This window comes from Lepidothrix coronata, unplaced genomic scaffold (genome assembly GCF_001604755.1).
Source record: "Lepidothrix coronata isolate B3197 unplaced genomic scaffold, Lepidothrix_coronata-1.0 Scaffold44, whole genome shotgun sequence".
Classification (NCBI taxonomy): Eukaryota; Metazoa; Chordata; class Aves; order Passeriformes; family Pipridae; genus Lepidothrix; species Lepidothrix coronata.
In genome coordinates, this window is record NW_016690224.1 from 857,204 (window position 1) to 884,947 (window position 27,744).

General features: G+C 43.0%; 1 protein-coding gene across 1 annotated transcript in view; it reads left to right on the top strand.

Moving 5' to 3' along the window:
* The window catches only part of MLXIP (MLX interacting protein), a 46,503-nt gene extending 23,713 nt beyond the window's left edge, over positions 1–22,790 (top strand). The window contains exons 4-17 of the mRNA XM_017814251.1: positions 927–1,016; positions 1,281–1,322; positions 2,425–2,596; positions 3,508–3,597; positions 4,187–4,278; positions 4,387–5,038; positions 7,929–8,050; positions 8,741–8,927; positions 9,662–9,786; positions 13,537–13,635; positions 14,864–14,991; positions 16,006–16,129; positions 16,812–16,941; positions 17,420–22,790. Of these exons, the coding sequence (XP_017669740.1) occupies positions 927–1,016; positions 1,281–1,322; positions 2,425–2,596; positions 3,508–3,597; positions 4,187–4,278; positions 4,387–5,038; positions 7,929–8,050; positions 8,741–8,927; positions 9,662–9,786; positions 13,537–13,635; positions 14,864–14,991; positions 16,006–16,129; positions 16,812–16,941; positions 17,420–17,541 (2,175 nt within the window). The 3' untranslated portion in view covers positions 17,542–22,790. The remainder of the gene's footprint in view (positions 1–926; positions 1,017–1,280; positions 1,323–2,424; positions 2,597–3,507; positions 3,598–4,186; positions 4,279–4,386; positions 5,039–7,928; positions 8,051–8,740; positions 8,928–9,661; positions 9,787–13,536; positions 13,636–14,863; positions 14,992–16,005; positions 16,130–16,811; positions 16,942–17,419) is intronic.
* The last annotated feature ends 4,954 nt before the right edge of the window (positions 22,791–27,744 follow it).

The following is a 27,744-nucleotide window of genomic DNA, read 5'->3' on the forward strand; positions in this document are numbered from 1 at the left end:
ACAACTGTTTTCAGGACTGAATCTGTGTGACCCTGTGAGAGTTTTCTGTGTTTGATGTAACTGGAGAGATGTGGTTTCAAGACAAAAAGCAATTTCTTTTTCTGTGTCAGGGTAACTTCACAGAAAGAGCAAATATGAGTTTGTGTTCTTTCATTTTTGCGCTCTTGTAAACATAAATGAACACTAACATCTGCCCTCTGGCACCTTACAGAAAACCAGTGAGGCCCTTGATGTGGCAATATGTGACTCTCTCTGTACTGCATAACTCCAGAATAATTTATAGCTCAAAGGAGTTCCAGATGAGTTTGTGGAACTGTCTCAGGTTTTCAAAAGAACAGTGTTGACGTTTGTGTTGAAAGTGACCCTCGGACACAAAGTTAAGGCTCTCATTAGTCTGCTCTCCCCAGTTTATACACCGCTCTCTGTGACACATCGAAGACCCATAATGTCTGATCCTTTTGTTGCCATTAGTATGTGGCCTGCAAGGTCACACTCCTCCCTGAGCTGGACATCAAATTTATATTGCTTTGTGTCGTTTGTAGCAGCTTTTGCTTACGTGTGTGTCTCTGCATGTAACCTTGTGGCATTCACAGGATATTCTGTTATTTTCAGAAAATTAATTTTAATTTTTTTTTTTTGCCATTTCTTAACTATTGGCTGTGGTTCAGCTGCTGTGGGAGATGCTGACAGTGCAGCCAGACATCATCTCGTGTTTGGTTTCTGTGGGAAAGATGAAGTTGGTACTGTCAGATTTGCTCTGTGATAGCTGAACTCTGGGGCAGCGTGGGCTGCTGATACATGAGCTCAAACAGAATTAGCATGCTTTCTTTTGCATTTTTTATGCCTGAATATTTGCTTGGAAACATGCTGAATATTCAGGCCTTGTGTAATTCTGTGTAATTCGTGGTATGTGTTTGTATTCTCAGGCCATTGCAACAGAAGGGAAATACTGGAAACGAAGAATTGAAATAGTCATCAGGGAATACCACAAGTGGAGAACATACTTCAAGAAAAGGGTCTGTTGGTTCACTTGAGCTTGATCAGTATGTTGTTGCTTTTTGAGTTTTTCTGTCGCTTTTTCTAGCATGCAGGAGCACTTAAACCAGATGATAAGCTGGTACAGACATGCACATCTGATTAGTTCCACTTAACTAAAAATTATTGTGCTAGGACTGATTGTGCATGATTGGGTCTTAAAAGTTTTGCAAAATCAGGTCTTCTGCTGGCACATACAGGCCCTATTCTGACTTTACCATCTCTTTTTTTCCCTCCTTTTGCAGCTACAGAAACATAAAGATGAAGATCTTTCAAGTTTGGTCAGGGTAGGTAATGGCATTTGTGCTTGTAGAACCCACAGTAGATAACAAAGCTGTAACATGCAGTAGCTTGCTTTGATTAAAATCTAAGACAAGCATCTTGCTTAAGCCTCAATTAAGGTTAGACACCTTCATGTTCTGTGCCTTAGAGAGATATGTAAGGTTAGTAGCTTAAATTGGATGGAGGAGAGGTTGAATGTAAAGTGCTGTGACAGAAGAAATGAGAATCAGTGTTGTATGCCCAGAGAGATGAACCTCTTTGAGGGCTGGCACGTGATTCCATCTTGTTACTGAGTTGTAACTGGCGCTGCTGCCCTGCTTGTGTAACTGGATTTGTGAGGATGTGTGAGCTACATGTTGCAGATCTTCCTGCTGTGTCCAACTCAGGCAGATATTGTGCTAGGATCCTAAAAAAAGATGAACTTTTTAAAGGAACAGTGGTATCACCTTTTAGTATGTCCCCTCAAGCCCACCAAAGCTGCTTTGGGCATATAAACTGATGATCAGAAGCACTGTTCTGTTTTCTGTTTTTCAAGGCAATGCAGTTTAGCTCAGCCTTTAGTGAGGGATGGATAAGCCAAGTCACATTATGTTGTATTTTCTATGGGCTAAACATCAGCACACCTTGTACAAAGTCAGAGTACAATTACACTTCTCTACATTTCAGAGTTCCAGATACTTCTCCTCAAAGAGGAGTTGTTTGCTTTGCATTCTTGCTGTTTGTGTTATTTTTTAATTCTTATTCGAACAAGGGGTTGTTAAGCTGTAGGTGCAAAAATACATGTGTAATGAATCAAACAAGAGGGTGTTGATGAAGTTGTTTTGTCTTATGTCCTTCTAGTCAACATCTGGTTTTTGGGCAAAAACCTTTCCTGGCATGTCATGGTATTTATTCTACAGAAGTCTTCTGTTGTTGCTCAAACCAGTGAGCTGAAGTTGTTGGTGTATAAGAAGCACCACTGATCTGTTTCAGTCCATTTGATGGCTCCTCAAAGAGAGCTTCTTTCCCTAAAAATGTGAAAAATGAGGACTGATTTTATAGATCTGCACCGGGCTGTGGTGTCGGCGTCTGGGCAGCAGCCTGACTTCTCTTCCTTTCCTTTGGCAGGATGATGATGTGGTTCTCTGGCAAAAAAGAAGGTATGGCAGAGAAACCCCAGTCCCTATGGAGGAAGGCAGCCTCTTGGATGCAGACATGCTCATGTCCGAGTTCACCGACACACTCTTCTCCACACTGTCTTCACATCAGCTGGTTTCCTGGCCAAATTCCAGGGACATAGGTATTTCTTGGCTGTAGCTATGTTGCAGTGAGAACCTCTATGAAAAGTCTGGTTTGTTGCTTTGCTGCTCTTGCAGTCTTGCCTAAGATATCTATCTTATATTGCTGATACAGAGAAAAAGAGGTCAGAGACTGTAGCTGTCTTATGCTTCATAGGTTATGGAATCCCAGTTATTCATCCAGATTTGACTTCTGTCTTAGCTTCTTGTGTGCTGCTCCCAGCTTTGCCTTCTAATGTTACTGTGAATAATAAATCTGTAATGAGCAGTATTTGCCTTTGTCAGTGGTGAAGGCATTGTTATTTATCTCAGAGCATAGTTGTGGGTGTGTTTTTGAGGGAGCACCTGTGTATTTTAATTTGATTTTGTCCCTTAGAACAAGTGCTAGTCCCATCTGTAAAAACAGTTCCAAGAGATATAGAGTTCTGTCTGATGGGACACTGTGCACCATCCTTGCTACAAGGATGTCTGAGCAACTCCAGAGCAACTGTGGTTTACAGGAATTGTACTCAAGGCAAATGAACTGCACAATGATTTACTTTAAAATACTGTGCTCTGGTGGTTCAGGTTGTGCTTCCCAGCAAGTTTGTGTTGTGCAGCAGGGGCAGGACAGATCTGGGAGCAGGAGACATCCAGACTTGGCAATCCCCAGTTGTTAGTGAGAGCCTTCGTGTCTCACCTCTTCCATTTTAGTAGTTGAAAGTTTCATTCCCCAGTGGTTTTGATTTCAAAACTGTACTGTAGTTCTGAAGAGAAGCAGATGCTCAGTTCATTTCAGCAGCAGTTTTTCTGTAATATCTTGGCCAAGCCTGGATGTGGAGTCTGTTCATGTTTTAGCCAAATGCTTTATTCCTGCTGCTGTTATTGTGTGAGTGATGGGAAGCTAATCTAATCTGTCTCCTGAATTTTGCAGGACACTTAGGAAATGCTGACATGATTCAACCAGGGCTTATTCCTCTCCAGCCAAACTTTGATTTTATGGATACTTTTGAGCCTTTTCAGGGTAAGAATAATAAATAGTCAATTAATTTCTTTAAAATTGGTGATTGGTGAACTAGTTTTTCAAACAAGAATAAATTATGTTGCAGATGTCTAAGGTTTTCCCATTTAACACTTCTTAGTGATGAAGAGATTTAACATTTTGTTTGCCTTCAAACATTTTATGATAGTGTCAAGGAAATGTCATATGACATTAAACTGCTGCTGACAACTTTGATGGTTATGGATCTCCATGGAAGTCAAAAGTCACATCTGTTTTCTGGCCCTGCATGCAGCCTGCATCACATAACTGAGCTTTGTGGGACTGCATTGGGGATCAGCTCTTGGCTGTCTGACTGTAGATGAACCTTAAACAGGGGACTGATTTTTGTGTTGTCCCAGCCTACCTGGAGGCTGAAGTCTGCCCTGAAGAGATCAGTTCCTCTGGAAAACAACAATTCGTTGCTTAATCAACAGCAGTTGTATGAAGCAAAAAGGGCATGGTTTCATTATTTGCTAAAGAATACTAATATTCCTGTGAATTTTAAGATTTAGCAATGCTGTAACTTGAGTATGAAAAGTAGAAAATTAATAGGGGACCTTTTATATTTCAGAATTATTCACGCCCAGTCGCTCCAATAATTATTTCCCTTCTGTGTCTGCTGTCAGCTCAGCCACAACAGACAGCAGCAGCCACTCCTCCCAGGTAAGAGGGATTCTCAGTGTTTAAAACAGAAGGCTCTGACATGAGCCATGTGCTCCTCAGGAGGAGTTCAGACATGTCTGAATCAGTAATATTTGTCTTTCCCGTCAGTCTCCTGTCCTGCCGTCGGGGTCGTTGTCCAACACGCTTCCAGCAGGGAACATCGATGATGGACTGATTGCTTCCTCAGTACCTGCTCCCGTCATTCCTGACGTTGGCACTGACCAGTGTTCCAGCATTAGAAGTGGGGGATCTTTCATCCAGCCACCGGACTTCTCTCCAGACTCGTCTCTCAGCGGGCCACAAACTTTCATGCCAGTGTTCCAACCCCCCCTGCCGCTGCTTCAGCCTGCGACTCCACAGCACCAGTCCCCGCTGCCGGCGGTGCCCCTGAGCCCTGCACCGGCTGCCTTTGCTGCACCAGAAACCCCCAAGTTTGGGCTCTGTGAATCTACAGTGATCACACACACAGCTTCTGCCACGCTGACCAACAACGCCCCTGCCACCACCTTCAGCCAGAGCCAGAACGTCGTCCTGGCCACGCAGCAGCCGGGGGCAGGAGTGCCTTGTAACCTGGCTTTCCAGACTACTGTTGTGCAGGGGCAGCCCCGGCCCCAGCTCCAGAACCAGCTGACATTTGCACTCCCCAAAGCTGTTCCTCTGGCCAGTGCTGGGACAAGGCCCAAACAGTCACAAAAAATAGTGCCTGCTCCAAAGCCTGAAACAGTGTCCTTATTGGTAAAGAATGCCTTCATCACCCCAGGTGAGCAGCACTGTGGGGGTGATGGGTTTCCTTTCTGAGTGGGACTAGCAGGAGGGAAAGACCTTCTTGCTTTACATAATAAGTAAAAATACAACTTGCTGAGGGTGTCCATGGAACCCCTGAATGCACTGGGGTGTGGCCACACTGATCAGTGGGGTGCTCTGGACTGCTGCAAGGATTGGGAGCAGTTTGGCTGTGAGTGTGAAAAGCCAACCTGCAAAAGGGGGTCTCTCCTTGTAACAGCAGTGCTGGGCTTGTAGCTGCATCAGCACATGGGCTCTGTGCTCCTGGCCCAGGGAAAGCTCAGGTTTAGGTCACGCTGTTGGGATGAACTCTGCCCCTCAGAGCATTCAGCCACCCTGGAGGAGGAGATGGTAGGGAGAGAGGTTGCTCTTCCCTAGGAGAGATCAGGAGATCTCCTGAGGGAACTGGAGATCTTTATCTTGAGCAGTCTACAGACTCTTGAGATGCCCTCAGGAGCACATGGGTTTCAGGTCGGAGCACTAGCACCTACTGATGTGCTGGGACCTCCACACTGGGTTTGATTTGGAGCCTTTGGCACAAAGCTAAGAATAGCAAGATGAGCAGAGGGAGTTTTGCTTGTGGTGGTTCTTGTGGGAAAGCTCAAGGCCAGAGCAGGACAGACAGCAAGCTTTTTGTTGGGATTATTGCAGGCTGTTTTTAGACTTGTGCTGGCTGGGGGCCAAGTGACTTCAGCCACTTGAAATGAGCAACAATAATTCATGAAAAACCCTGCCTGGAGGAGTATTGTTAAACAGGCTTTACTAGGGAGTAGGTGTGTCTGCTAAGGCCTGATACTGAGCTTACCCACCAAAAAAAAAAAAAAATTAAAATCACTGTTCAGGAGAAGAACAGAGCCAAGGATCTAATTCTAACATGTCACTGGAATCAGGTTGGTCCATGATTAATGTACCAGGGTGTTAATGGCACTGGTCCTGTCTATAGTGTGTTATAAAGAATCTGTGTACCTTCAGCAGTCAAGACAGGCATTTCTCACCTAGTAAAGCATAGTAGGCAACTCATTTTGAGAAAGCCTTTGCTTCTGGCTTTCTTAGTGCTTCCTGGGTTTTTCCTCACCCCATATATCACTTTCCCAATGCTTTACCAGTTGCTTCTAGACCATCACAACCAACGACTTCATTTCTCATCTAGATTTAAAGTTGTTGCTGTTTGTCATTCCTGGTAGTGGTGTGTGTTTGGGGATCACAGTGCTCCTTAAGTACTGGGACACCAAGCTCCGGGGACAAATCCAAGACTTTGTATAAAGACTAGAGCTTTATTTTTGGCAATAGAATAAATGCCAGTACTGGTCACTGATGCATTTATGCTTGTCACTTGTGTTCAGGACAAACAAATCATCTCCTGAGTATAAAGCAAATGCCATTATGTCTTTGTGTTAGAAAGGGATGCATCACATTTACTGCCTAGTGGTATTAGGACTCAAAAATCTGTACAGATTGTCTCATCAGGTACAAGACTTCACATGGAGAAGAAGTCTCCTATCACCTCTTCAGGATAAATGTGCTGATTTTGAGAGAAAAGTCTGCAAAAGATGCACGTGTAGGACAGAAACCTGAAACATGTAAAGCGGTTTCTAAATATTGTCGCTGATCATTACAGTTCCCCAAATGTGGAAGTCAGGAATGCCAAGCCTGTGTAGCAGCATTAATGCACTGGTTAAGAGTAGGCACTTGAGCTCAATAGAGATGTCCTAAGTCCAGCTGAACGTCAGTGTACAGTGGAAGGGTTGTGATTCCGGCTTTAGACGTGGGAATGCTCAAAGAATGAGCTCCCTGTGTCACAGTGACAGAGCTCTGTGCCCGACAGCCCCACGCAAGGGCTGCCACAAGGTTTGTGCAATCCTCTCTGGTAAAGGATGTGCAGAGCCTCCACCTGATTCAAACCACAGTCACAGATGATCAGTCAGGAAGGGGACATTAGATAATCCTGCACTGTCTCCTCGTCCTGCTGCGTGTGCCCTTCAGAATCCTGATGCTAAACTGCAGGCACTGAGCTGTGGTGACACTTCTCATGCATCCTGACTTTATTAGTCCGAGGGAGAGCTGAAGCCAATGCAGGCGAGAATGAAACTGAATAAATTTGGTTCAGTTTTCTCAAAAACCAGATGGAAGTTTTGTCTTTGCCTGATTCTTCCCTTAGTGACAGTATAGGAGGGTCCATCATGTTCTCTCTGAACTCTGGGCAAGAACCAACTGCACATCTGCCTTGGTTAAATGGAGTTCTTCACAGATTTATGTGGAGACATTTGCTGCTATTCAGAATTCTCTCTAGCTGTCTAAGCACTGCAAAACTCCTGGTTCTTTAGCCTATTTTCTGGAATTTTGGTGCTGATTCCCAATCACATTTGTTTTGTGCTTGTGTGTCATCTGAGGCAGCTGTAAAACCAGATAGTGAAAGAAGCTGGTAGAATGAAGTGGTGAGGAAAAGGATTCAATATATATGGAAGGAAGCATGAAGTATTGGATCACTGACCCTTCCTGGGTCAGCAGAACAAGAAGTATGGATGTGAGAGGAGAGGTGAAGATGATCTTCCTCCTGTCAAACCCAGCTCTGACAGAATGAAGACACTTTGCAGCTCCCTGAATTACTATGTACCTCTGTAAATTCACCTTGAAACACTGATGCTAAAAACCTCAGAAAAAAACTGATGTATTGGAGTCCTTTGTACTGGATTAAGGGGATTGAGATTAATGGAAAACTGGTGGCATTTTGCACTGCAGTGAAATATTACCAAATAGGTGACCAATAATCCATTCCCCTGTTTAATGACAAGTTATTTCATACAAAATAATCTCCACTCTTTTTTTTTTTGTCTCATTAACTATTCTAACTGAATTGTGTTCTTCAGCTGCCTTTCAGGGACAGTCCAGAGCTGTGATTGTAACTCCAGCACCTTTAAAAAGAGAGGGGATTTTGACGCCAGCCACGTCTCAGTCTAATGTTGCAATTGCACCAGCTGGAATTGTCAGAGTAAGGAGAAGAACAAAAAATAATATATTTGTTTTCTAGGCCTGTTATTTGCAAGTAGTGAGAGCCATAATGCGCTCGGGAGGGTAACGAGTCCTCTAAATGACCTGTTACCCAGTGTATGCATTTGTGCAATCAGCATTACGTTTGCTTGTCTTTAATTTAGTTACTTTATGGGCCTGGAAGCACTTTATAGTTAAGATTCCAAGGAGGCCTGTATACACAGTGCTGTGGATGGGGATGGCTTGTGCTTTAAGCTGGAAGGAGCCAGGAAAGTCACCTTTCCACTGACATATTGGAAAACATGCCTTGAGTATGTGAGTGGGTTTCCCCAATATGTTGTGTGCAGGAAGATGGAAATAGATTTTAGTATATTATGTTGTTGATGTGTTATAATACTCCTTTAAGTTATGAAAGGACACTGGTCTCCTGCCAGAAGCCTGACTTCAGTGCCTGCCAATTCCTTAGATATTAGCCCTTGTTTCTTGTCGTCAGATTGTTAATCATGTATTAATTTGCTGCTTTTAGTGAAAGGCAAGGTAACAAATCTCTCTCTCTCTCTTTCTCTTTCTTAATCTCTCTCTCTCCCCACTTTCTCCGTTCTCTCGTCCCTTCTCTCCCTGTGCCCCCACACTCCCCCCTGCTCTCTCTTTCTCTCTGTGTTTCTCTGTGCTATTTCTGTGCTGTTCCCAGGCTCCCGGGGTGACGGAGTTCCGTAGTAACATTCTGGTTGGTCCAGCACAGCGAGCACCAAGTAGTCAACAAAGCCAGTCCACAGTCTCACATCTCTTCTCTCCTAGTGTAGTCCAGGATGTGTTGGTGAAAGGAGAGCACATCCCTAACCACAGTTGCAGTTCACAAGTTCCCTCACCTACACCTAGTAAGTTAGAAAGCTCTAAGCATTCTCTCTGCCCTGCACATGTAAGTGTGTTTCTGTTGGTTAGGCAGGGTCTTGAGGATCCCTGGATAATCCCCTTCTGCCCTGCAGCTTCAGTTGCATCCAGTTGTTTGCAATTTTTGTCTTAAATGACTGTGCAGCGTTCCCACAAACTGTGATTTTGTGCTTCCTGCAAGTGGCTCCTTTCTAAAAGGATGTGCTGTTGTAGTCACCAAGAAATTAAACCTGTTGAAAGGCATCTGTGTAGGAAGTGCTGAATAGCTTTGTTGTTCAGTGTCATAACTCTAATTCTGACTGGAGGATCTCAGACACAGTAGGTAAGTGCAAAGATCCTTCTGCATGTGCATTGGTGGAGCTGGTTTTGGTGATTAAATGGCTTGTAATTGTCACCATCATGTCCCAGGCAATTGGAGTCAAATGGGGCAGTCCAGCAGGATGATGGAGTCACAGCCTACATGTTCGACATGCCTTTGCTGAACTATGTGTGTGTGAAAGGAGTATTACATCTTGCTATTTGAGGTGTATTATGCTTGTGCCATGAAATTCTAAGCTTTCCCAGCAATCTTGGTGTTTTCTAGCATGTGGTTGCTGCATCAAACAGTATAATTTGGTTGCTGACTGCATTTCAGTTCATTTCTGAGTAGAAACTTCTCAGCAGTTACGTTTGCTACAGGAAGTTGTTTGTTAATGTGACTTGTGTTTCTTCCTTTATGAAGGCCGGGACTGCCAGAATTCAGGCCAAGCTTCCCCCTGCACCTCTGAGCAGAGCCCCAGCCCTCAGTCTCCTCAGAACAGCTGCTCAGGAAAACCTGCCACTGACCCTACTATGGCTGCATTTAAGGTGTGTGTCCTTTCCTTTGAGGGGCTTTTCTCCTTTGCTGTTTTTTTCTGAGCATGGACTAGAGAATGTTGTACTTCAGGACAGTAGCATATTTGTGTGTTGGGCTTAGCTTGCTGCTGCATCTGTGCTGCTCTGTTCAATTCAAAATGTCAGTCTTTAATAATCTACTCTGCTCTTCAGGGATGTGTCACCGGAGGGGCCAGGCTTAGCTGTACCTCTGCAGGTCCTTATGGTCATGACAGCAGTTCCTGCTGTGGCTCACAGGAGTGTTGTGACAGGTCTCAGTTTACTTGGTCAAAGGTTTCAGGCTTAGTGTTCTAAACCGTGGCTTTTTGCCATTGTTCTGTTGGGGCTCTTCAGTCTGCAGGGCTCTGGCCATCGCTGGAGGGGAAGTTCTTGACCTGCTGAGTTACTTACATGTCTCCAGTGATGCTTTGCTGCTCCACAGAGAAGCAGCTCCACAGACTCTACAAGTTACACCTGTAAAACCCTTCGAGAATTACTGGGGTAAGAACTCGGCGGTCTAGAGATAGAACCTGACGCTGGTTGTGCCTCACACATGAGCTGATCTTGTCAGAACACTTTCTGTGATGGTATGAGAAACTTATCCACAAAAAACCAATGCAGAACAATCAGCTGCAACCCTCTCATTAGTTCTGTTGTGAAAGGGAGTGTTACTTAACTGTTCTGCAAGTGCCAACCCCTGTCTGGCTTCTCTGGCTCTGCTTATCCTATGAGTTGATACCAGCTTGATTACTCCCAGGGCAGAAAGGTAAGTTTAACACCTGCAGCCTGTGATTGCACTCAGTTCTAGTTCTGTTGCAGAGGAGAATCAGAACTGGCCCTTGCTGACCATGCTACAAGTTGCTTATAAAAGTTTGCAGTGATTTGCATGGCATGAATGCTCACAACCAGTAGTTGCAGCCTATTCTTGCTTCTAGAGAGAGAGTTAACAGAGGAACAGATTAACAGGGCTAGCTGATGGTGGGAAAGGGGTCACTAGATGGAACAGTGTTCTTAAAAGTAAGAATTCTGCAATGAAATAGGCTTCATAGCCATTTAAACTCAGCTGCTCTGATAGGAATTACTTTGGATGTGTATTGTTAGTAGCTCTTTTGTAAGAAAAGAGAGAAGCAGTGGTATTTGCCAGTCTCTAGGAGTATGTTCTTTTGATCCTCTGCATTGTTAGTTAGATTCAACAGTTCTGTATTGCTAGGTAACATTATTTCAGTTTGGAAAAGCATAGAAGGCACCGAAAATAGCAGTTCTGCTCTTGAACCTGCATTTTCTGTGGTTTTGAGCAGCCACTTCACTGCTTTATTACACCGTTTTCCTCCCTTCCAGAGTGGGGTGACGGTGAGCTCCCACCGGAAGGCCTCACTCTGCCAGGAATGTGTTCTGAAAGGGCAAACTATGTTACAAAGAAGTTTCTTTACCCCACGTTTCCTGCAGCGGAGTCCCAGGCATCCAATTCCAAGAAAAAAATAGGAACAACGCAAGCTGGTGCCTCTGGAGAGGAACCCAGAACAAAGAAGTCCTGGGCTTTTGTACCATTACGGTCTCTGCACCTTCCTCACACGCTCTCCACCCTCCTGGCACTCACCCTCACCTCTTGGTCCAGAGATGGCTTTTGGTCTGGAGCCGTTTTGTTCCATATTGGATTCTATCTCAGCCTCCAGGCTGTCAGTGACTGGTTTTTCAGGACGGCTGTTGTGCCGTGGCTGTCACATGGGAGTGGTTCCTTACTGCTCCAGCTGAGCTGAGCTGAGCAGAAGCCACAGGGCGGCGGTGTGGGCCCAGCTTTGTGTGGGCCCAGCTTTGAGAAGGGATCTGCGGCTGCTCCTTTGTCCTCCTGCATAAATAGCTCAAAGGGCTTGGAGTAATCTGGCAATCCCAGTGCTGAAGCAGAAACTAAGGCTCCTTTTGTAGCTTGAGAAGTCTTTTCTTTCTCTGAATGCCAATGTATAGACTCCACTTCCTCTGCCTTGGGAGCTTCTGTCAATGGTTTACTTAATTCTGCAGCCTGGGGATCCAGGGGCTGCAGGATCCTCCTGTGCCTAAAAATTTCTCCCAATTGTTTTCTTTATTACTGACCAAGAAATTTCTATCACAGCCTTGACCCATTCTGGGTCTACTAATCTTTGGTTTTTTGTTAATATAAATACTAGATACTCTACTTCCTGACAACACAACTGGAGCTTAGAAAGAGATGCAGGGTGACCTTTTCTTTCTGCTAAAGTTCTACACAGACAAATAGTATCTTTCAAACAACCTTCATATACTTTGCTGGCAAGTACCAGATCATTTACATGCTGTAAAAGCCTTGAACCTCCAGGTAATATAATATCTTTCAAATTTGCTCCTTGCCAACCTGGCATAGGATGCTTAAAACAGTTGTAGATGTCAAAGGTGGCTTGGTCCACAAACACGCTTGCTGCCAATTTATTATTAGAATTCTGTCAATGAAGAATTCTGTCTATTAGAGCTCTGTCAACAAAGCCTGTCGCAATCTTCCCCAGTAGTTGCTGGGGTGTTCCTCTCTGTCTACATTCCTGTACTTTAGTTCAATTTACTCTTATGTCCTCACAAGTTCTAATTGCATTCATTGGATCTCCAACCACTGTTGGGGGAGGAACTTTTCACACAGAAATACACCCCACCACCACCACTGGCTGCAGTGTAAGAGAAACAGGGATAACAGAAACCACAGGGTAAGGCCCAGCAGAGGCAACTGGGAGGAGAAATCAACAGGCAGTGCAGAGGGAGGAGCACGGGGTGGTGCAGAGACAGCTCTGCAGGCTCATGGGTTAAATCCCTCACAGTTGCTGCAGCTGAAGTTCTTTGTCAAGGTTTCCATAGGAACATTTGGGGCTGGTGCCTCTGGAGAGGGACTTGGAGCTGAGAAATCCCTGGGCTTTTATTCCCTTACACTCAGCACCTTCTTCACATGCTCTTGACACGCCTTGCCCATGGCCCTTGGTCCAGTGGCGGGTTTTGGTCCAGGATCTTCTTGTTCCTTGCTGGATTCTTTCCCTATCTCTAGACAGGTTATTAGCTGGTTTATCTGGACAGATTGCAGCTTTTGCTGACAGTCACAGCTTCCTTATCTTGCAGCTTTGCAGTGCTCTCTGTCTCCCACAAGTTTGCAGCTTGTGGCCCAAGACTTAGCAACTTTTTTTGCTCATGCTAAGAAAACTGCTCAGACAAAAGTATGCAGTTAAAAGACTTCAGCTAGCTGAACTTAATTCACAAGAATTTTGAGGGGAAGTAAGTTTTTAAAGCTACAAATGAAAATGCTCATCCCTAACAAAGTCTTCATCCTCAGGGTAGGCCAGAGTTGTGGATTCTTATTTATTTTTTTTCTTTTTGTCAGGCTGCCTGTTACATCAGTAGACATTCTGTATGTGTTAGGAATAAGTGATATGGACTGTTTTAAACAGAAAAGCTTCAACAAAATCTTAACTAATTGCATGCCTCAAAAATTGGAATTTGACTTCAGAAATGGTGTAAATAAAAACTTATACTTTAGGAAGGAAACCTACAAAGTTTGGAATTGAATTTAAAACAGTGACAGCTATTTTTTAAAAACCTTAATCATTGATTGCAAATTTATAGTTCCGTGGCTTTGACTGGGGAGACTGTGAATGCCCCAAGTCAACAAAAATGACTGAATTTGAATAGCTGAAGTAATCATAGCACTAGAACAGTAAAGCAGAACAGCATAGACTGAGCTGGTTTTTCTTTATGCAGAATCGAAGGATGAAGCATCTTTCGGAGCAGAAACGAAGGTCTAATATCAAGATTGGTTTCAGTGCCCTGAGCAGTTTGGTGTCAGCCAACTCCAAGTCGGTGAGTACCTTGGCAGCACTAACAGTTTGATGTGAAATGTAAAACAGAACCATTCAGAAAGACTTGTTAATAAATTTAATCATTTTACTGTTGACTGAGAATGCCGGTCTGCCAGTGAAGATACTTGAACTGAGGGATTTGAAAAGGGAAGGGGAGAAATCCAGGGGTTGTAGTCAGCAGGTGTGTGTGGAAGCACTTCATCTTTCAGACATTGTTGTTCTGCTGCAACTTCAGACATTGAACAAGTCTTGTCTGATGAAATAATGCAGCTTTAAAGCCAACAGGGAATGAAGAAAAACTGATCTTGAGACCCCAGTGATGAAGGTGTTTGTCATGTTTGCAGCATAAGCTGGCTTTGCATTTGCTGTAATGCCACCTTTCCTCTGACACATTGGCTGTTATACCCGTTCTGGGTGGGCCTGGCAGATGTTCTCAAGGCATTTTTTCCCCTTTCACCTGTCTTTTGTGCATAGATTTACAGAGAAAAACTTCCTTACTGGTTTCTCGTTCCAAATGGCTTTATCCAAATTAGGAACATATTCTGGCTACATTACTTAACTTCGCTAAATTGAAATACAGATTTATCTGTACAACAAAATTCTAAATGTCCTGTAAAACCAGTACCTTTTGAACCATGGAAAATATGAAAGCCTTTTCTGTATCATTGTTCTTTGTTTACATAATTTTTCAAGGTGATATGTCATCAGAATTTCACTTCTTGACCGGAATAGTCTATTTGAAAGAAACTAGACATGTTACCTTCTGTTTAATAACTTCAGGTTTCCCAAACTAAATAATCTATATTGTCAACTTCAAACAACACTTCTACCAGCACCATAAATCTATCAGCAGATGTAGCACATCCTTCAGTACTTAAGTAAGAATTGTAAATATTTTTAAGAGGACAGATAATGAAACAAAACATTTTAAATTATTTAAATACTTCTTTAAACAAAGTAGCACAAATGTAATGTCTGGAAGAAAACAACCACTGCAACCACATTTCTCTGTACTAGAGTTCAAAGAGGAGTCAGGGAAATGAAGGGTTTAGTGTCTGAAGTGTTTTGCCTGGCCTGATCGTGTGTTTTGCACCACAGTGAAGGAAACTTAAGGTGCTGAAACTTGAGGTGCTGAAGTGCTTCTGTGAGTGTTTTGCAGGTTAGGGGCAAACTCTTCGTGTGTCTCACTTTGTTGCAGAAGGTGAGCTCTGTGTTTGTGTTTGGTCTAGATCAGCCATGCAATCACACTCCAGAGAGCAGTAGAATATATTGCTAAACTGCAGCAGGAAAGGACCCAGATGCAAGAGGAAACCAGGCGCCTCCGGGAGGAAATCGAGGAGCTGAACGCCACGATCATGTGAGACCTGGAGAGCTTTCTGTCCTGCTTTGGTTAACAGAGGGAATGTTTGCCAGGGCTCACACCACACAGCAGATGGGTGCTGAAGAGCAGTGGAGTTGCTGTCAGCTCCAGACTAAAGGCAGAGCTCCTGTGGGATGGGCACCGGGACAAACTCTGGGTTTTCAGCAAGCTCTGAGCACAAAGGCACAACAGTGGCAGCATCAGGGAAGATGTGTCACATCAGAATAATTCTGAGAAGAAGCCAGTGGTGATGTTTAGTTTATAAAGCTGTGCTCACTGGTGATCAAACACTCTTACTCTTCTCAGTGGCTTTGCTGGAGTTTTCTTCTCAAATGCAGTTCCTATTTTACAGGAAAATAGGACTGAGCACATAAGACACAGGACTTGGACTCCGGAAGTTTGGCACTGGCTGAATATAACTCTGATAAATCACTTTGCTTTCCTGCTGCCTCAGTTTGCTCTGTGGGGTTATGATTGTTACATACTATTGTGAAGCACCTTGAGGAACCCCAGTGGCTTTACTTCCATCTCCAGAAGTTTTAGGCTTAGGAATGATATTAGAATTAGCAGCAAATCAAAACCTTTTTATTTTTCTTAAAAAGTATGATGGAGTCTGTTTCATTTTATTTTAAATTGATCTGTCCCTTCAGAATCTCCATTACATTTTCTTCTGTAACATTAGGAGTAACTGTAAATATTTCCTTGATTCCTAATGTGCCTTCTCCTGATTGGATGCCCAAAACTACTTTGTTCTATGTTATACTTTGTTTTCAGTTTTGTTGCTTGTAACAAATGTGTGTAGCAACTTGAGAATCACTTTGAATACAGACAAAATTGATGGGAAAACAGTTTGTATTCCTGACTGGAACAGTTACATTTTGTCAGCCTCGTGCACTGGGGAGCCCCTTGATCAGAAATAGTGGGGGTACACACTTTTCTCATGCTCTGATTTAGTCCAGAAGAGAATTGTGTCCTCTTTGGTGGGATCCTGACCTTGGAACATCTTTCCAGTTCGTGTCAACAGCAGCTCCCGGCTACCGGGGTTCCCGTAACGCGGCAGAGGTTTGACCACATGAGGAGGATGTTTGATGAGTATGTGAGGAGCAGGACCCTGCAGAACTGGAAGTTTTGGATTGTATCCTTTTACATCAACCTGCTGAACCTGGAGTTTGATTCTGGGACATTCAGAGCCGAGAACTTGGGATTCTGGTGCTGTGACTTTAAGCCAAGTTACTTAAATAACAAATGTCCTCAGTTTTCATCCACATCCGTGCATGGATAGGAATCCTTGCCTTCAGGCTGTCTCGAGGCACAGCTTGTTCAGCTTAAATGTATGGGAGGTAACTGGAAAATAAAATGCAACACAAAGGTGAGGTACTGCAAGAAATCTTTAGGACTCTGCTGTAGCTGCAGCTCTGGTTGTCTTTTGGAAAACCTACACAGGGAGGGAATAGCAAAGATTTCAGGGAAAAAAAATTACAAACTTATACATTCCCCTCCTCCCCCCCGCTTTTCTTCCTTTCTAACCCCCCTTCCTTTCCCCTCCCCCTTCCCTTCTTTTTTTTCCCCCTTGTCTTTTTCCCCTTTCAGGTGAGTACGAAGGGATTGTCCAAAATATAACGAGTGTCATTAGGAATTGAGGTTCATTTTTCCTTTGTCTTAGTGTTACAGGTTTGAACAAATATTTTTTGAAATGCTGCAATCCCTCTGGTATTTAAATCCATTAAGAAATCCAGTATTTTCTGTGTAGTGGCCTTTCCCAGAGAATGTTTTGAACTCCTCCTTTGATGTCTCCCTTAACATTTGGTGGTTTGCAGTTCAGCATTATTATTAAGCCATTGTTTGAGTCCTTCAATGCGATGGTTTCCACAACAAGCTTTAAGGATCTGAATGAAACAGCACTGGCCTGGTTGGATCAGCACTGTTCTCTTCCTGTTCTGAGGCCAAGTAAGTGAAGTTCCATCCTGCAGCTATTCCAGATCATAGGAAGTGAGACCATATATAATATCATTTCTTGAAAGTCAGAGGATGACAAAGACAGCACATGATGAATATGACTTGCACTTCCTTTTTATTAGCTCAGTGGAAAAATTAGAACCTCTTCTGACTGAGAAGACACTTGGTTCCGTGTTTAACACTGAACAGGAGAAAAAAACCATATTGCTGAATATACCAGAATTTAAACAGCCTTAAACTGCATTTAAATTTCAAATATTCAACTCTAGTTGGAATAAGTTTGGCAGTGTGATTTATCTCATGATGAAGGAAGATGTGAGATTTGTGTTCAGCTTTGGACTGACCTTCTGTTCCTCCTTGCAATTCAGCAAGTATTAAATTTACATTTATAATTGTCAAGGGGTGCAGAAGAAAGATCAGTCAGACTAATGGCTTTTCTTGCTGCTTTTCTGCCTGTTTTTTTTTGCAGTGGTGCTGAACACCCTCCGGCACCTCAGCACAACCACGTCGATCCTGTCGGACCCGTCGTGCCTGCCGGAACAAGCCACGGAGGCTGTGATCAAGCTGAACAAGAGAGCTGGAGAAACCTAACAACCAAAGACACTGAGGTGCTTGTCCATGGGGTGGAGAACCTGCCAGCCCCAGCCTGGTGAGGCTCCTGTCAGCCTGTGCACTTTAGAAAGGGTTCTCTCCACCACCCTGATCGTTCGGGGTGTCCGGCTCTGCCTTCAGCCAACGTGCAACCGATGCAACATTGTCAGTGATGCGGCGTTGTCCCAACATTCTGATCCCTCTCCAGTGCTGTGCTGGCTCCGTTCAGTGAGAAAAACACCAAGCTCAGGTAAACTCAGCAGGTTTGAGTCCTGCAGGCAGCAATATGTCTCCATCAATGCAGCATTTTCATCTGTATGCAACAGATCTCTATGAAACACCTTCGAGTACTAAGCTCTCTGAAGTGTAAATCCTGTACACCAAGGAATGTGCTCTTCAAGGGGGAAAATTATTTTGATTTCATGAAGCGAAATGTGCTCTTTATTTTGTTTTCTGGTGTTCAGTTCCATTTGTTTTACTTGAATAGAGAAAATTCTTAAACAGGATCACACGAAAAACCAAAGGAGAAGAAAAATCCGTTAACGATGTCAACTCATGGCAAAAATCCTAGAATTAAAATCTCAGGCTGGGTTTTGTGTATTTTTATTTTAATGAGTGTATCATTGCATATGATCAGACTTGCTTTATTTTGTAGTAAATAAAGTAGCTGATTTTTATTCTTTTTCCTGATATAGCCATTGCAAGGGAGTAGCAGACTGTGCAGTAAGTGCAAGAAAGCAGTTTGAGATTGCAGAAATTCTCCAATTAGGATAAATTTATGAATTTTATACCAGTTTAATCAATGAGCTGTTTTCTTGCACTCTGCACGGTTCAGCTGCCATCCTCACAAAATGTGCACATATAAAACACATCCATAGGTAAATGTAATAGCACTTCAGAGACAAGAATTGAGTTTATAAGGGTAAGAAATTGGCTTTTTTATTATCTCAGAAACTATATCAAACCACATGGACTTGTAGTCAGTTTTTTGCTTCTCTGTCTTTTTTGCTTCTTCTTTTTGTCTTCTACCTGAAAAACCTGAAGGACTTTGCTAAACCTGGTCTGTATGGGAAGGTTATGTTCAGCATGAATTATAAAACATGTAAAAATATGTTTAAAACTCAAAACACTGAATAACATTTTTCTGTGACAGTCTCAGCACAGACTGTGCTCTGCTGCAGATAGACTGAGTCTTGTTACAGCAGGGATTGTCCATCCTGAGACAGCACTGGGATAGTCATTCCAGCTGATAGCTCATAGTCTGGAATGATCCTGTGACCCTTGTAATTCCACTTGTGGCTTGATTCTGACTCTTCAGAGCTATGCAAACTGTGGGCATCTCTTCCCTCCTCCCTCCTCTGAGCAGTTTTCTTCCAAGATCAGGCTGCTGGAGGTGATCTGCAGCCTGTCCCAGTGCTAAAATGAGGAGCAGCTGGAACATTTGGGGGTTGCACACTCGTAAACAGGCTCAGAAGGTTCTGCTTGGGAGATGGAGTTTTTCTCAACGTTGTCCCCACTGTCATCCACTTGGTGGGCCAAAATTTAAAAGGAAACAATAGGCCTGGGGAGTAGGACTAAGCACAGGGCGTGGGTTTGGTTTTGATTTGTCCTGAGATTTTGCAGCTAATGGCTTTCCTTGCAGACTTCCCTTCTGTGTGAGCAGGAGTGTGCAAGGAGGAGGCACAGAAGGTGAACCTCAGGGCCTTCTCCATGAGCAGAGGTACCTTGGGCTGAAGGAGGAAAAGGAGCTGAAGGGGAAGGCAAAGCTGAGTCCCAACATGCCTCCCTGTAGCCGTGCAGACAGATGAGGAGATGCTTTTTTTTTTCTTTCTTTTTTTACAGCAAATCTGACATATAATTTCAAGTTTGTGGCACATGTGAAAACCTGTGTCCCTGTGACAGAACCAACAAAAATCCTAGCCTCAGCTAAGGAATGGTTTGAAATAGTGTATAAAGGTTGTCATAGTGATTAAATAGTGAGTAGATTTTCTGGAGGGATCCATACCTAGATCTTTCATACATAATGTTGTAATTAATTAAGCAATACTCTTTGGGATGCATCTGGGTAAGAAGTGTTGAATAGGTAAATTCTTTTTTAAACCAGTGCTTTAAATCCTCCCACTTTTATCACTGGTTGTGAACTTGATGCCAGTGAAGTCATTTAACACTGTGATGAGCTGGGGAGGGTCCCTCACATCCTTTCCTCTGTGGGCTAAAATCTCCCTGAGATGCACAGATACCACATGGGTGTTTGCATGGCAAAAACACCTCTGGTTTCCTAGCAAGAAATCAGTGGGCACATTGTCCAAGAACTGGGGTTTTTGCTGAGCTTTCAGAGTAAAGCCTCCCCTGCAGTGTCGTCTCCTGCTTGTCAGCAATGATCGTGTGTGATTTTTACCATTTCTAGTATCGATGACGTTGGAGTTTTGTCTCAACAAGCAAAAGGCAGTACAAGAAATGCTTCAAGGCCCAGGGAAATCTGGCAGCTTAAATCCTAACATCCCAGATCTCACTGGATGGGAAGCTGAAAGGGACTTGAAAGGAACAGGAAGGGGTAATTTGACTGAATTGCTGAACATTTTGTTGATTCACAGTTTTTATCTGGATGTGGATGGAAAAACCATCAAGCTCATTGCATCATGAGCTGGTTACAATTGGAGGGAAAGTGCTTATTTTATCAAATTGTGGTGGAGAAACAAGGTCAAAGCACTATTGAAAATCTGCAAATCTTAACACAGTAAAGAGAAAAAAAATAAATCAAAGATTGCTTACTTAGGCAAGAGTGTAGGAGGGAGGGAAGGAAAAGCGAAAATATATTTTCCACGTAGTGCAATTACGAGAAATGATGTGGCTGCTCTTCGAAGCAGTGATTCAATGTATTTTTGTCCCCCTATTGCTGCAAATCAGAATTCTTTTCTTTTATCAGTCAGCCTTGTGAGGAGAGTGATTTCACTTCATTTGGAAACACAGGAGGAAAGAGCTGGTTTATGTCTCACATCTGAGCAGTAGAACTACTGAGCATTGGTATGAGAAGAGATGGACCACGTATGTATTAGTTCTGCATAGTTTTCCACTTTGAACTCCTTAGTGTGTCTTTCTTACCCATTGAGGAGTTTCAATACTATTTTTTTTCCCAAAGTTTAGTAACACTTTCTCCCCTAACCTAAGGGCTCTGATTTTCTCAGTGTCACCAAAGCAAGCCAAACACACAGTGCCTATATCTGCACAGAATTACAGGTGATGCACATCTGTCTTCAGTGAATTGGTGCTAAACTTTCAGAGAACCCCCATAGAATGGAATGCAAATCATATTCATTCAAATCCAACATCTTTCACTGAGTAAACAAATGGCTAAATGATTTATTTGTGGCCTGTGATATGCACAAAGTCAAACTGGGATTGTCTAGTGGTTCTTTTCAACCTTGAATTCTATTAGGCAGGATATTGTAGATGGCCCCCACCCCAAACACAAGTTCTGGGCATTATCTGGATTAGTTATTAGCTTGTGTTGTAGTTTTTAGCCTCCTCTTAGCTGGAGGAGTAAGTGGTGAAACTCCAGGAACACGCTAGAATTGAAGGAATTAATGAGTAGTAGGATCACAGACAAGTGCACACTTCATCATGACAGTCTGATCTCTGCACAAAACCAAAGGATTCTTGATTACTACCATTTGAGCTGATTGGAATGTTCTTCCATGCTTTTCTAAACCCCTGGGGAAGGCTTCCTTGAAGGGAGGCTGACCAGAATGTTTCCATCTGTGCCTTAGATCTTGGTGTCGTGGATGCATTTGATTTATCACATCATACATTGTTCCCCCCAGTACAGTGCTCTGTGGAAAATTCTGTGAATGGACAAAGTGGGGCTTCCCTGGCTTTTAAGAGGATTTTATCTGTGTCCCTTTCAAACTGAGGTTGTGAGTAATTGTGTGTCTGTATAGAAAAAGTTGCACCTTTCCTGCTGAATTCACCACTCTCCTCTCCCATGCTCACGAGCGCACACACTCATGTACGGGCTGTCAGACCACAGGCTTGACAGAAACCAGAAAATATGCAAGTGCTTAAACCTCTAAATCTGAAGTGGCTTGAAAAAGACAAAGGGCTGTCAAATTGTACTGAAAAACATCATCCCTTTGTATCTTCAGGGTTTTTTACATTCCTTTGTGAGAGTGTGTGTGTATGTGCACGTGTGGTAGAGGTGACAGGGACAGGGAAATTTAGTTTTGTTTGCTTTTAAAACCCCAAACTCCTGGAGAACAGTTTGAGAACAGAGAGAGAAGCTCACTGCAAAAACATTCAGTAAGGTAATGCTTTTGTAGTGCAAATTATATGAAGGCTGTTTCACTTTCTGAGTTTCTGGAGTGAATAATTCTTGCCTTGATGTTGCCAGCTGGAAGATGCATCTGAAAATAGAACGGGTTGTTAACTGTTTTCACCTTTTTCCTTCTCTTTTTTGCTTTCTTTTCACCTTTATTGCATGGAAAAATAACCACAAAAGGCTGATGACACCCACTTTAGGTTGCTTTAGGGACTCAGTCATACCACTCTTGGAGGACTATGGACAACTGTTGATAACTTTTAGGAGTTTTTTTAATTAGGTGAGACAACAGGAGTTTTTCTGTTACTCCTATATTTATACACTTGAGTTTCAGAGGAAATCATTTGGTTTTTTTCTTTTATAGAGCCCCAGTATTTCCCACAACATCAGTTAAGCCTCAAGTTTCCTTTTGTTTCGTTCTTGGTTGAATTTCCTGCTCATTTACTGTTAGAGCAGAAGAGGTAGTACCAAATTGTAGCTTTATCTGTAAAACTCGAGTTCTAAATAACTTCAGTTACAAAGAAACACATCTTAGGTATATAATAGAATTACTTTCTAGCCGTTGTCTGAACTTCTTTTATATCTGAACTTTTCCAACATGAATGAGGTTTTCAATCAAAAGACATCAGTGTTTGGAGCGGACCTTTCAATTAACAATACAATTCATAAGTTGCTCGTTTTCTTCTAACCTTGTATTTAAATGTGTTTTAAGTGGATGGAATTCGTTCTTGTTAAAAAGGAAAAAAAAAAATGCTTGAAGGTATGAGGACTTCAGGTTGTGCTCTTGCTTTGCTTAGGTTTCCTGTTCTGTTGCATGACACAACTTCTGTTGTACTGTTGATATGTAGCACTTTTCAGTAGGTCTGTTAAATTGTGCAATGCATTTTTTTTTATATTTACAACCAAAACAATAAAGGATATTTTTTGGAAGAAACTGGTTGTAATGCCTTTATTTTCTAACTGGAGGTGGGGAAATGGGTAAGTGGAATTGTTCCTGGGCCAGGGCCAGCACCTGGCAGCCTTTTTGCAGCTCTAAAAGGAGGCAAGAGCTCTTTTACCTGTAAATGATGCTGGAGTGACCCTCTGGATCTGCATGTTTGGCATTTGCAGTGCAAGGCTTGTGTATCCTCTGTGGAGCTGCTGAAGTTTGGACTCTTTTTAAGAAACTTGGTGTCCCTTTGGGCTCTTCTTGACTGAAATAATCGACTCACTCTGAGCTTACTTGGAGCTCACAAGTGATTTCTTTTCCTGGTGCCTTGGCCCCCCAGGCTGTGTTTGCTCTGTGCTGGGCTGTTTGCTGTCTCACCAGAGTCAATGTTAACCAGATTAACAAAAATTGAAAATAACTCTTTCTAGTCATCTCTCCTCCACTGAATCAGCTTAAGAGACAGTGGATAACAGGGGGCTAAAGCACCATCTCTGCAGGGCCAGGTGTGTGCAGAGCCCTGAATACCCCCCGAGCTTCTCTTTCACCTTTTGCAAAGCATCATTTTCGTTCTGATGATTCCTGAAGTGATCAGACCCTTATTGTTCATTCTGTGAAGCACAACAGTGAGAGTGAGCTCATTTGGCAATTTTTTTTCATTTCTGCACTTTAACATGCAGTAATTCCCAGGCAGCCCTGGTATTTCTCTAAGGAATTATTAAGCCTGTAGGTGCTGCACCAATGCCTTGAGCCCTGTTAGTCTTACTTTCTTGCAGGCTTGGATTTGAGTCTGACACATTACCTGGACAGTGGAGTCTGCAGAGCAGCACTGAGGTTGGATAACATGGTATTCCCATGGAATTGATGGCAGTGTTAGGCACTGAGCTGCTTAAATCCATTTAAAAAATGAAATTAAGAACATTTCATCCTTGCCTTTAATGACTGCTTTTTGTTTTTCCCTGGTAGGACATTCCAGCTCCCTGTGCTTCAGTTGTCACCTCGTGTGTATTTTGGATTTCCTTGCCCAGTGGAAGCAGCATTGAGTGCCCGAGGCTCTAGTTGAAGTAAAAGGTAATAGATGAGTGAAAAGAAGGATTTTATTTTAAAATCACCACACAAGAGTTTGTGCTGGTTGATCTTATCCTTGTCGTTGATGCCTTTGACTTAATATTTCTTATGAGAACCTCTGATGAGTCAGGCCTGCGGTTCCAGAGGGCGCAGCAGTTTTTGAAGTCTGCATTTAATTTTTCAGAAATCTGTAGCTTCGTCTCACAGAGCATTTTCATAGGAGTAGGCAGTGAAGAGCAGAGCTATTTAACCAGTGGAAAACCAACACTTGAGCCTGACTTCTCTCTTGGCCAAGCATTACAAATGCCAGAGCTGCTGCAGCAATGCTGTCGGAGCTCTGTGGGAGGAAGCTGTGGCTGGAGAGCAAATTTTCTGTACTACTGATTTAGTGGTGATTTCATGGAGGCTGCTGTAACTTGAGCTGATGTGCCAAATGACAGTTTTTGAAGTGGCTTCTTTTGTGGCTGGTTCTGCTAATCCTCGAACGCTGCCAAAAGTGGATCTGCATTTGCTCCATGGAAATGGTGCCAAATGAAATCACTGCTGTAAAGGAATTGGCCCTTCAGTGGGCAAACAGCTCAGGGCTCACTTTGTATGTGAAAGGATGGAATGTAATGCTCACTAGATTTTTTTTAAAATGTATTTTAACCTATATTTGCACTCAGGAGCTCTTCTCTGCCTGTTCTCATCCCTGAGGGCTTCCTCCTGGAGGTGACAGGGCAGACAGTGAAGGTTCACGTTGTGGGATCAGGCAGGGTCGGTGCCGTGGGATCAGGCAGGGTTGGTGCTGTGGGATCAGGCCACCTGCCTTGCTGCAGCCCAAACCCTTGTGGCAAAGCACCCTTCTCTTACAGGTCTGGTGAGGAAAACCATGGCTCTCCACAGTTTTGTGCTTCCTATGAGCTCCTGAGCTGAGCTGAGTCAGCAGGGCTGGCGGGACAGTTCTGTGAGGGAGAACAACTCATCTTCTTTTTCAGGTTGCTCTTCCTGTGATGTGAGCTGGGACAGACCATCTGACTCACTTTAACCTCTTGTTTGAGCTTCTGAGAAAATGTTTCCCTCTCCAAGGAAAACACTTCCGTGGAGCTATTTATATCTTTAGTAGGTGAAAGAAAAGATGTGCAGAGGAGAGGAAACCACAGGGAGTGGCCCTGTATAATCCCCTGGTTCAGCGAGTGCCTAAGTGGCTTCTGTCAACCATTGGCAGTGGTGATGTCGAAGCCCTCAGGGTACAAATGTTTTCCTGCTTGTTGGGGTTTGCTGACCCCACCTGAAAAGGTCAGTAGGTGTTGTTTCTGCCTTGGGGATAAACACACCCCCAGGCAGTGATCCTTTTCCATTAAAAATGAAGGCTATGAGTCTGGAATTGCACCTGCTGGATGTCACCACTATGTGACGTCTCCTCAGAGGTGTCTGAAATTGGGTCCATTGGGGAGGGATTCTTCCCCTGGCTCCAGCAAGGAGCTTGGTCCCCCTGTTCCTCTTGGGAAACATGTGTACTTTTCTAGTACCACTGATTCATCCAAACAAGAAACCAGTCAGGAATTTGAGGGACAAAGCTGAAAGCTTCATGTTTATGAATAAAAATGGATTGGAAAGGAGGAGATGTGCTGTTTCTAGTGTCTTTTAACATAAGAACCAGAAACAGCTAGTTCAATTTGTTATTTAGTAAACAACTAGGCTTTCAGTGCAAAAAATAGTGTAAAAAAGTATTAGATAGTAAAAAGAGAATCCAGTGACATTGGTTTTATTTAATTTATTTTAATTAAGTTCCAGGTTCTGTCCATTCCAGGTTCTATCCAAAGGTAATGACAGGAAAGGAGTAAAACCATGCATCTGCTAAGTAGCAAATACATCATTCATCCCTTTCAGTATTAAAATATGAGTTAAAAACATGAATAAATATCTATATAAACTATATAATTACTTAAATAGATTTATAAAAATAGATTACATATAAATTTATAAATAAAATCCACTAGTAGAGAGAGAAGTAAAAATCTACTGACAATCAACTTTTGAAAAAAACCCTGCAAGATAAAATACAAATAACATTAAAATTATGATTTCCTGTTTGCTTATTTATGTCAGGATTGGTTAATTAAATTATCCTGACTCACATTAGTCCATCCTTTTTACATGCTGTTGCAAATAGAATAGTATAAATAGTTTTATAATAAATAATATAACTTAAGACATTCATCCTTTAAGTTAAACTAGATTACATAGTTATATAGAGTAGCAAGTATTTTATCAATGTTGTTTCTGGCAAAGTGATCCCATAACCACTGACAGGTCACGTTTAGCCAGGTCTCCAGTGCCTTTTCATCCCGGCGTATTAAATTGCTGCTTCAGAGTACATTTCTCTCGTATTCTGCACAATTTGTTCGTATTTCTTTAAAAACAACCAGATGTAGCTCAATGTGTGTGCCAAGTCCACGGGCTGGCCCTGGCTGAGGTGCACCCGCGGCAGGTCCGTGCTCCTGCAGGTGTAAAATGCAGCTCCTTCGCTCAGGGTGGAGTTCAGCTGATTGAGATTGGCGGCGACAACATCGCGGGCAGTCGTGTTACAGATTGTTTCCATGTCGCTCCCCAGGGTTTGCAGGATGTCGTAAATGTGGTGCAGAGCACAGCAGTTTGCATGGAAAGCTGGGCAATCAGGTATTCTCTCCACCATGTCTCTGACTTTGGTCTTATTCAGCAGCTGGGTCTCACCTTGGAGTGCTGGAAAGACACAAGCTTCCTGTGAGGGAGGGAGAGCAGAGGGAAGTTAGTAATCCTTGGTTTCTATTTCTCACTTGGGTACACTGGGGGTTTTTGGTTGTGGTTCAATAGCTGTACCAACACCTACACCCCTTTGATCAAGCAGGTATTGCACGCTGTCTGTGGCTGTCAGTGTGCAGTTCCTCTCCTCATGCCCTGCTTGCCTCGTTTTCAGCTTTTCTAAGTATTGGTTTTTATTCTTTGCTGTGTGGGCAAAATTTCCTTATGCCGGAGATCTGGTTTGGCCTGAGTGTGTTCTCGTCTCTTTTGGCAGAGATGGTTTTAATTTCAGCAGTGAATTCAGAGGAAATGTCAATGTTGATTTTTATCAACACACTCTTGGAAATGCAATCCCAGGAACTGTAATTTGTCTGAGCCATTGACACTTGAGTTCAGTGCACGTTTTACCATCTCCGGGGAGAGGATGGGTGAGCAGGAGTTTTGGCTGAAGTGCTCAAGAACTAGGATCAGATTGAAGAGCAAGGTAATTCTTGCCATGTTTCCAATGATCTCACTGGATTCCTCCAAAAAGATGCCTCCTCCAAGCCTAGCATGACTCTGGAGACTGAGAAGGAGCACTGGAGGCAAAGTCAGCCATTCTGCAGCTGCTCTGGCCATTGCTCCAACTCTGCCCTCAAATAATGCAATATCAGTGCTTTTCTTCTTGCATGGAATACAGAGAAGAGACTATTTTAGCTTCTAACCCAAATATTTCTTTTCTGATGGTCTTTCTAGTCTTTTATAATAACTCAAGAGTTTTCTCCACAGACACAGACACAGCACATGCAAAATGGTACTTACATAGTATCCCAATAACTCAGTGGCTCTCTTTTCTATCACTGCTACCAAGGGCTTTATCTCAGTGGGAAAACGCTTCTGCCTCTGTCCTGTAGTCATTTTGCTTTCTTTTAGTATCTTTGTTGGTGCTGAGGAGCCCAAAGGAACCAGTAAACAGAAGAGGAAGATGGCAAAGCTGTTGATTTCTGCATTCAGATGGAGAGTCAAAAGGAAAAAGAAAAGAAAGAATACAATGATGGGTCTGAACCCTCCGCAGAATTTTTGCAAAACTTTCTGGGTTTGTGCAGCATGATACATTTTCAAAGCATGAAGTTGCTGAGCTAGTGATGAACAT